Source organism: Zootermopsis nevadensis, unplaced genomic scaffold (assembly GCF_977971745.1).
Source record: "Zootermopsis nevadensis isolate Lab colony 2312 unplaced genomic scaffold, Znev_1.0 Znev_ptg000027l, whole genome shotgun sequence".
Taxonomy (NCBI): domain Eukaryota; kingdom Metazoa; phylum Arthropoda; class Insecta; order Blattodea; family Termopsidae; genus Zootermopsis; species Zootermopsis nevadensis.
Window position 1 is genome coordinate 7,595,444 of NW_028259159.1, and position 10,752 is coordinate 7,606,195.

Consider the following 10,752-nt stretch of genomic DNA (forward strand, 5'->3'; position numbering starts at 1 on the left):
CATCGCGCCAAATCAAATTAGCGGGCGTGAGCCAATTTTGCGCTGCGATAGGTCAGAGGGCAAGTGGTTTGCCCGGATGCGTCATTCTCCTTAATGAAGCACATGTCACATGACCTTACCATCAGATTAATATTTTCAAAAACAGAACAACTTCGCGGCAAATGCCAAAATCCTGTAACCAGTCAGTCGTCCCACTAGAAACCGACGCCGTCGAACTCTTAATCTCACGTTCTACGGCGACATTAATGTCGCGATCACAGCAGATCATACGGAACGCGATCCGGCCAGAGGACCATTGCAGTAGCTAAGAACGAGGAGCACAAAAGCGAAGTTACGTGGGGAAAAATAAATATCGACCAACGATCGCCATGAAAAATAATGCAATTGCGTTCTCATACGTAAGAGACACGGCCGATAGGCAACCAAAATGAACGTGGAGCGATTACGACGTTAGAGAACACGAAATAACGCGACCAAGCATAATTACAACAACACTCTAAACGTGGTAGACCCACGAATCAAAATGAACATGGAACAAATTTCCTATTTTCGTGGAGACTCGTTTTGATACACAGGGTGATGCACAGAGAACAGAGGTCAGAGCACAGGCACAGTCCGCAAAAAAACACCATTTATATGGCGACTGTGGTGAAAATTTAGGTTCAAGAGGCAAGACACACTACAGAAGCGGCTGGTTTCTGAAATTATTAATATTAGTTGTGATCATATTAATACCAATCATGCCATGCGAACGACAGTCACTAAGAGCGAGATGCTTGTACCACCTGCCGACAGCAGCAGAAACTACGTCAAATGACCAGGAACGAACACCATCTGTCGTCAGAAGTACAAACGTGGTTGCATTGAGATTCCCCATTATCACGTGACATCAAACATGGCGTAACGACAGAACCCGCGGTAATTCACAGCGAAAACGAGACTTGGAATTCATCCGAAGTGCAACTGTCAGCATGCCAACTCAAACGAAGAGATCAAAGAACGCTCGCAGACTCAATGAAGCTTCGCGCGACAATATTTTAACCAGTAACAAGCACCGAACCTCAGATTTAGCCCGACCTGAAGCAGTTCGTTAACTTGTTCAAAGACAAGTCCCGTTTACATGACTACAGTTATACCAGGCACTGCTGTGTTCAGAATAGAAAGATCACTTGCAGATATGAGTCGAAGGACAGGACCACAAGCATCGTTTCTCAATTAGCAGCCCTTAAGGAGGAGGAATCGATATCTCTGTCCTACAAGGGAAGTGAGGTTATGTTCGATCACACAGTCTTCTTCGTCAAATTTAATCTCACAAATTCCATTTTGCAGTAACAGACATGAATCATGACGACAGAAATGGCTGCTATTTGTGTTGTTATCTCGACATCTCACACTCTTTCGAAATATATAGCTGGTTTCGCCTTTCCCTAAGAGGAATTTGTTCTTTGCGGGCCTCAAAATAGCAACTGACTGTATCACAATGAACTAAAATATCAAAATGGTATCGCTGTCTCTCGCAATTTACGTCAAAATTCGTCACAAGCTTTTATTTTTTAAATATTCTTTTTGTAAACCACCGGATGTATAACCTAGGCCCCCGCGACTTTAAGCAACACTGCGGTTTGTTTCAGCACACGGCATCATGCATCCGTGTATGAACAAAGCAACTATTCAGCACTCGCAGTTTACGGGGTCCCACGCGCCAAGTGGTGATGCCTGATGTCCGCACACCCGCCAGAGGTGTTTGAACCGCGAGGAATGAAAACGACACGACCCTCTGCGTTCCGACTTGCGTCCAATAAATTTTAGGCGAAACAAACGCGCGATTAATTGCGTGTTACGGAGTTCAGGAAGACGCAGAGCATCCATCGAAACCGCTTTTCTTAGTATCCATTAATGCTAAAGTAAATAAACGCGTTCTGATGCTGTATTGTTTTCTGAGTTAGACTTGCCAGAAAATTACGCAATGTAAGACAAACACGTGCCGATCTGAGCATCAAAGAGCGGTCTGTAGTTCACCAGCAGCGAGCAGCCGAATGCGGGCCGGGGGAAAGCGACTATAAGAACAGTTTGTGGGGACACAAACGAAGTAGACTGGCAAGAGAAGTGGAAAAGAGGGCGCCGGAACTTAAAACACGTGGAATGTGCCCAAGCACACACCACTACAAGGCGTGTGCCGGAAGCGAGGAGATAAAGTTCCACGCGATGTGTGATTTTAACGCAGAAAATTACCGACGACAATCAGAATTCCTGCTCTTCACCTTGGCTGACTGGCGGGACTTAACAACGCGCTCACAATAAGCTTTTGTCATAAAGGTGATGAGCTGAAACGTCGAATAACACCAGCTGACAGACCGCATGATGTGAAATGGAGCATGTCACCTCCAGACGCCGAAGTCTATAAACCCCTTTTGCGCAGGCGCCCCGGTACACTCGACATCTGTCTATCGAATAACCCCATCCATCCGCTCTTACCAAATATCACTAAATAAATACAAATAAAGAAGTCCGCATGCAAATGTCTAAATCCTGCGTTAATCATCCGCTAACAAATGCTTCGAACTAGTGGTTAGAAAAACAGGCAGACTTTACAGCAAGTACTCGTACCGACACCTCACGCTCCGTCCTCTGCAGGCTGGACGCGTCAGGGCTGTCTGCCAGGCTGCCCCCGCCATTCTTCACCCTCTGCTGCCACTCCTTGAGCTGCTGCAACATTTTCAACATGGCCGCTAGCGCAATGTCACGTCACACAGCAGGACATCTCAAGAAATCTTGCAACTCCGTGACGGTCCGTTCACAGTGCGTCTGTCCGCTGTGTCCCGCCATTGCAAGAGAGAGTCGCCACACGGCAGCGAGACATCGATACCACGTGCCGACAGTGTTGCCAACGTAACAAACGCATCACCTCACAGAAAGAAATGTTCTGCTACGAACAAGTTGCCGCAGGATTTCTCTACCAGGATCGTGTGTTCGAATCGCAACTGGCACAAAGATACACGCTTTTGCGTTCATGGTGTCTTGGCTTTCAGGTGGGGGCGGTCTCTGGTGCAAGAGAATCCTAACCGAATGCCTAAATAAAATACAAAATTATATACGAAGTCAAATATAGAGTTGTGTTTTGATTAGTGAAGAAAAACAATTTTCATCTTTTCCCGCACACGGAAAACAAACCACGCTTTCAATCTGAAGCAGAGAAAATGAACTGCAACTGTTTAAAAGCGGCGTATCAAACAACAAGCTTATTAATTGTATTGCAAGCAAACACGGATGGCACTAAGTCGGCTAAGCCAAGCTATCTTGCCATTTAACACCAACGGAGATAAACGGCAAAACCTTCATCTGGAATATGTTATCTTTATTAATAAAAAACCTTTCAAACAGGAAGCCGGCCTGCCAGTCAAACAGAGAAATAGATTGTGTCATCACAACCCCTTCGGATGGCCATGGAAGCTGAATTGTGAACTGTGGGCGAAACTAACGGAACTCGTTGCAGCGGCCCGGGGAATCCCTGAATCAGACCCCGCCCTGGTTTTCCCAAACGGAAGGACTCGTAACAATGGACGTCGAATTTCATTGTTTCGCCAGAAGTTCCAAACAAATGTAACGACGGAAGGCAGATGAGTGATTGTTTGGACCAGAATTAGAAACCTGCGAAATGTGTGTTTACTCCGGCGGCTATTTCAGTCCGAAACTTGACAGGCGCCCTTGAATATATAAAAAGTTATATACACTTAACAGTTCAAGTATAAACCTCTGTATGTCGTGGGCGTAGTGGCTTCTAAATTTAATAGAGACGTTCTGTATCGCCAGGGGAAGGTTGGCGCTGCGTTTGTTTCGAGACAGTCAGATGACAACCGCAAGCGACCGCGGTCCTCGTACCATCACGAGAGCCCACTAAGCCCGATTACAGGGAACATCGTTCGCTTAACCACGCGTCAGTAGCTCAGACCAATGACAGGACGACGCCGTCGTGGTATGACACGAGGCACAATTTCGGCGTCTGAACAGAGGCGCTGCACAAGACGGCGAACAAACTCTCAGTCAGGATATCCGGTCTGCGGATCGATATTTAGGTCCGGGACCTTCCAACCAGCGACGTTAACATGGCCGCAAAACGAAAAGAGGACCCAAACACGCGCATGCGTAAATCTTCCGTTCAAGGACGAGAATTAAAAGCTCAAGCCTACAAGAAGACGTGAGCTTCGCAATCCCGACAATATCATCCCGGGTGTCGATCTGACTAGAGGGCGGGTAAGTTTCAAATACCTCCCGCGGGAATCGAAATAAGCGACAGCTGCTGAAGCTGGAACTACGAAGGGGCCGTCGCTCAAAGATTATTAGTGCGCGGAGCCATCGGCCTTCTTCGGGGTGAACGAATGCAAGATACAGACAGAACTACGGAAAAGGAGGAGGGAGGAGCGAAGCACAGAACAAAAGAGAGCATGAAATAACGAAAAGGAGGAAGCAGATGTAGGAAGAGCTCGGCCATATTGTGGGGTGTAATCAGCTGTAACACCGGTCGCATTATCTGAAAGAGCCACGCGGCGAGAAGCGAAATAGATCGGCATGGCGCCTTGTTTCATTGAGACAAATCGTTAGGTAGTTACGGGTATCACAACAGTGCGACACTGAAGTCAGGTCACGCCGTGCGCAGCCGTGGATACAACATCCATCGTCCTTTGTTACAGAGCAGAAGAGCCAGCGGGTTTTCCTCGACTCGACGCATGAGTACGTCTGGATTTCCGTGCGATGGAACGGAAAATCAGTTCGTGGGTCGCACTGCAGCTTTTCTTAATTAACTGAAAACCATTCACAATGAAATTGAAGGAAAAGAAACGAGGGATCCTGATAAATCCTTTTGTGACTCGCGGAACACGTTCTGTTTCCAATACAGTGACGACCATGAGGCCTCTGCAGCTGAACTGAAGCCGAGAATTTAACAGAAGTTTTCTAAACGCATCACAGGAACAGATATTTCTGAAGGTCACGTAATATATTCCGTTCCAGACTGCGTACAAGCGCTTCGCTTCATTGTGACGGAGGCTGGACGTTCCCCGAACTTTGACTTGAAAGGTTCTTCGCTCCGTTAAACATCTGGAGAGTTACGACCGGGAAGCCCTCGGGTCTTCCCGTAAAGTGCCCGCCACTGTCGCCCGACTCGAAAATGTTGGCGAAAACAGAATTTCACGAAAATTCGTCCATCGATCTTCGATCTCGACCGCAAGGCGGGACGAAACAACAACGAGGACCTCCACAGTTTGCGCTCTCCACCAAATACTGTTACGAAAGACTGGTAAGATTGGTGGGGCATGCAGAAAGTTTTGTTTGGAAATCCTGGGGGAAAACGGTAACTTGAAAGACCTAGGCGGAGACTGAAAGATATTACATGGATATTAAAAATAGGATGGAAGGGTATTTACTGGACTAATCTGGCTCAGGGTAGGAAAAAATAATGGACTCTTGTGAATACGGTAATCAGTATTTTGGTTCCATAAAAAGTAAGCGGTATCTTCACCTGCAGAGACACTATCAGCTGCTCCATTATGAGCTTAGTCAGATAAATGGACGCACAGATGGACAGAAACAGCGTAGCTGATAGTTTCGACGACGGAAGTAGGCGCATCGCAATATTTTATTAAACTAAAGACGACCAATCCTCGAAATTAAAAAAAAAAAACTATCATATATTTTACGAATAACCACAAAACGACGTACTTTGGACCTCACAACTCACAGCAAGTGCAAAGGCAGCGGGAATCTGTCACGTGTGCGATGGTGAGTTCATATTTTGTAGACGTAACTTAAGCCGAGAGTGAGTGGTCGCGAGGAAGGCAGAAGGCAAGGCGTTATTTTGGGGGACTTTTACGAACTGCGACTATTTCGCTTAAAATACGAGGCGAGAACAGTTTTCATGATCTCTACATGCTCCTACTATCATTTCCCAGAAGGAGCCTACACTCACAGACACTGGGCCACTGAACAACATCGCGTGACGGGACCACGCGGTCATCATTTCAAGTCGAGGTCACGACATGAATACGGACTTCAGAACGCGCCCAAGTCCACAATTCGGCGCATGTCACAATGGAATTAAACTAAACACGGGTGTTGTTGTTTTAAGAGTCTTAAAGGAAAGTGATTTGCCCTGGTCCATATTACGAAATACGCCGACTTGTCGAAATTATAAAATATTGAGTCTATTTCTCAGACTATAAAAAGTCTCTTAATGCATTCAAACAAATAACAGGTTAAATCGGTATGATGTCATTACCACTGCACATCACACGTGTTAGCAGTTCATGCTCAAAGACGTTCAGAACACAGCACGACCGACTCTACGCCCCGCAAAAGCCCGGCTTATCGTCCATCAACTTTCAATGGAGAATTATTACATCGGGTTTGCGCAAATCCATAAGCAAAAAAATTCCGAACAAAAATAATTAATTGGTTTGCAGCACTGGGTTACTAGCACGCCACTGTCACTGGCCCGATGCACAAGGCTCGGAAGACAACGCGTTGCCATGGTGTCACATCACGAGATGAAGATTCACTAGATGTCGCGCTGGTTGCCTTCCTAAAACATCGGGCATCCGACACACAGGCGCAGAGACGACGGTCGTCGTCTGCGTGCAAGAGTGGCGTACGTGCATTTGCGCTCACGGTCCCAAGAGAAGGTCCGAATAATCGCTTTCAGTCGGCTTACTGGACGAGAGGATCTCCATTTGCGCCGTGTGCATAACCCCTTTGAAGCCGGAGCCTGTCTAAATATTATATAAGAATTCAGTCAAAGCACTTTGAGGTAATAATTACTACGTACAGTTAAAAATCGTAAGAAACCCACAAATACGCTGTGAGAAAAAAAACATATTTATAGATTGTTAAATCAAAGAACGCCCGTCTGCTGTAACAGCACAACATTAATCACGTTTTCAGTCAGATGCAGCTCGCCGTGATGACGCGGCAACTTCTCCGACGCGTCTGTGATGCGTCTAGTCTAAACAAGATGTTGCAGGCGGTACACAGGAGCTGTCGTTGTGACGGTAAAGGAACGCTGTGTCGTCGCATCCAGCGTTTTAACCAGTCCCCATTTGCAGCGGTGAAGTGTTGTGTTTTCTTCGCGGTACGGACCGAATTCTTAAGTAATATTTTGACGGGCTTTCGCTTCAAAGTGTCACGTCGAAGATAATTCAAGGCACGACATGCAGATAAAAGGTGCACAATGGCCCGCATACTTTATAAATACCGCGTGACGATTCTTGGGCAAAATGTTATCACTGCATCCCGTCACACTCACATCAACGCTTCCTCCCTTGGGTCAGTGCTGCTCTCAGATGGGCAGCTGGTTGCCCGGGCAACCGTCCTCCAAAATCCTGGGGCTCGGTTTCTACAACCAGCGGACGAGTCCCAGCGGCCTTCTGGCTGCAGCAGCGGCATCACTAGACCTCAGCAGTTGATTCAGCGTCTCTTCAAAACCCTGTTATTGATTCTACCGGCGCATCGTCAGAACCGCGAAAGAGTTCAGCTGGAATGCGCGCCAGACGACGAAAGCCACGCGGTGCAGATCAGACAGACAGAAGGACCCTTGTAGGACCACGACTGTCTTCTGGGTTGCGGTGCAGTCATGGCCCTGATGATGGAGGCAGCAAGGACCTCTGAAACGCTTGTAAAACTACTCTGGCCGATCAAACCGACCCTTAACGACGTTTATAGGAAAACCTTGCATTTGATAACAATATGTACCCTGGACAAATGTTTGTACACCCCGAAGGCATGATCGCGAGTCTTGGCCTGCTCTCTGGCAACGAGGCACGCCAACATTCCAGGGCAATACTAAGTAGCCGCGTCAGTGCCGCCAACACAAACAAAAGAATCGCCCCGGAAGAGAAAGTTGTTCGAGAATTGCGACAGACGAGAGCAGCACTGAACGGAGCTCAATAAAATAAAATAAAAAATCTCTTTGCCGTGGCAGCACACAATTTCGGTAGGGAAACGTCCCGGAGCTTACACACCGGAAAAATCAATAAGCAGCTGGAATGATAACATTAAGAGGGATAGTAGGAATGTGAGTCCGAAGACAGGCTGAGGTGCGATCGCGGTGCTAAAGCCATCAGACCGTGAATTGCCGACCTACGCACGACTTCTTTTCGTCCTTTCCATAATTTGATGTCTCGGCTGGCCTATTTTTACCAGGTCGATTAGTATCGTCCCCCTTTTATAATTCAGGAGGGACTCCACCTCAAGTCACTACCCGCGCCATTCAGATGTTTCCTACGTCGTTGTGAGAACGCGTTCCGGGGGACTGTGGCCTGAGCAAGGAACTGGGACACGCCAGCAGTTCTGCCACAACAGAAACAACGTTACCATGACATGCGTTGCCCGAGACATATTCGATAAAACTGACGTTTCGGCAGTTGGCTCTGAATGAATGCAGTCACGCCTCTTAAACGTCGGTCAATTTCTGTACTTCGATATTTGTTCAAACTCCGCAGTTTGTGCGTCTGGCGTGAGTCGTCGGTGCAAGGATTCCCTCGGCCAATCGACGCCCTTGTGACATCAAGTGCTTGCCACTTGGGAGCGCTGACAACGGCTGCGACGTAATTAACAAAAGAGGCGGAGGTCGAACTAATTGCGACAGCCGCAATTCCGACACTCCACACCAGAGGGCAGCAGAGACACCCTTCTTCGTCGAAGTCGCAGCGCTCGACACATTCCCGGCTTAACCAGACCCAGGGACGAATTGTAACGCGCTGGTGGTCTTTTAATGATGATGTATCAACTGCATACATAGTTCTGCAGCCATTTCGTTTACTAGGACTCAGGAAAACCACGAGAAGAGTTTCCAGACCGCTCGATACGCCGCCGCCGTGGGTCCACGCAATGTTCCAGTCACGTTGTACTGGAGACCCTTCTTCTGCGTGCAGGATTGCTCGACTCTGTGGCTGAACCGCTTCCAAGCCACACACCTTCCTGAATTATTCAACACGGCTTGAATCGATCCGCGCTCCACTGTCACGCAAAGTCGCCACGGATCGATTTGTCAACGCGACCTGCGGCCCGCGAACCACCACCTGCCGGATGGAATACAGCTAGGATCCTGCCAGGTTTCTCGAACTCACTGAAATGAGTACGGAGCGCCACGACGTCGCTGTAATGTCCCGCGCGTTCCTTGAGCCGCCGACTGTCGCTCAGCTAGTCAAGACATTCCCCGCTCTGATTGAAGCCGAAGATTCGTCACCGAGTTCACAAAATCTCGCCATTTTCCTCTGACAGCTCTCCCCCTCAGTCATCCACTTTCTTTCTTCCCGACCAACTCACTCAAGCGACGTCCTTTCTGCAACTCAGGAAGTGACTCACGTTCGAAGGAAAACGAATCCGCGAGACGACATCGTCTTTTCCGGCTGATCTAATAAATTTCGATATTCAGGTCACGACACGGCAGACGATGCAAGCAAGAAGGGCGGCCGTGCGAACGCCCAAGGTAAATCAATCGCACTTCTTGTGCCCTGCGAAGAGTAGGACAAGCATCGAGACTCGAACCCGTGATCACTTCATCATTGTTCCCCTTTTATTTTGTTCAGTGCCCATAAATTTCGACGCAGCTTTGACTTCGTCCACTCTCACGAAATAATGGCGGTCGCCCGCTCCTCCTCCCCCGCCCCCTTTCAAGCGTCGTCTCGCACTTTCGTTCTTTATCGCTCGTGTCTTTCGCAATCTGCGCCCTCATTTCGCCCGTTTCCGCGTCGCCCTGGCGCTGATCAATACCCCCATTTCTGCACCTGCCACCTGCTACAAGAACCCACTGTTCCCTCCAGAACACACACACGCACGCACGCACACATCGATTGCTGCTGTGACTTTCACCAGTTTCTACTTCTCCGACTTCTGAACGTCCTCAAGTGTTCGTTGCCTTCAAAACACGATCGCCTTGGTCAGACGCGTAGACATGCCAGTTTAACATCTTAACGTTGATAATAACGGGCTGAGAATTACAGGATCTATTGATCCACCTTGTGTCATACTGCAACGTGTGCGCTGAGTCACAATCCGCCATTATTGTGTCGGCACGACCGCAGTGCCGTCTTAACGTTCCGCGCTTACACGTGAATCCCCGCATACCGAGCACACAAACGAATGCTTCGGACTCTGAGCCCTCACTCGTGTATGTGTTCAAAACTGTTTTTGTTGGCCCAACAAACAGCGTTTGCCGAGGCCCTTACTCAAAGTACGCAGCTGACGGGAAGGTTACGTGATCATGAACGCCTCCAACCGCGCCGTTTACACGAGCAACACTGCTCACCCTCGACATCAGCCTTGAAATTACCTTTCAGAGGAAGCCACCCTTAACGACCCGCTTATAACGAAGGAACCGTTACCTGCTCGGAGCGTCTGTCCGGCTCCAGCAGAACGTCCCCGTCTCCAGACTCCAGCCGCTCCTCCCCCGCGGTCGGCCCCAGTTCCAGCCGCTCCTCCCCCCGGCACGTGTCCAGCCGCTTCAGGTCGTCCAGCAGGTTGTTCAGTACCCGAATGTCCTTGTCGTCGACGTATGGCGGGGCGGCGGAGCCTGGGGGCGGGTTAGACTCGCCCGCCCCCGTCACCTGAGAGTGTGGGGCCGTTGTTGCGGGCTTGCCAGCGCCTGCACCGACTTCGGCGAGGCGTTCTCCTGGACCAGGCTCCCGGTGATGCTTATATGGCATTAAACCTCCAGGACGGGCCACATCGCGGCTCGCGTAGCATTTCACGGCACATCGCACA

At 48.9% G+C, this 10,752-nt stretch overlaps 1 protein-coding gene across 2 annotated transcripts in view; it reads right to left on the reverse strand.

Moving 5' to 3' along the window:
• The window catches only part of sei (potassium voltage-gated channel seizure), a 48,719-nt gene extending 38,025 nt beyond the window's left edge, over positions 1–10,694 (reverse strand). The window contains exon 1 of one of the 2 annotated variants that reach the window (XM_087356382.1): positions 10,374–10,694. In XM_087356382.1, the coding sequence (XP_087212508.1) occupies positions 10,374–10,694 (321 nt within the window). Of the gene's footprint in view, positions 1–2,607; positions 3,035–10,373 lie in introns of those variants that run through there. The other variant, XM_087356385.1, reaches the window with a different exon arrangement.
• Positions 10,695–10,752: the final 58 nt, after the last annotated feature.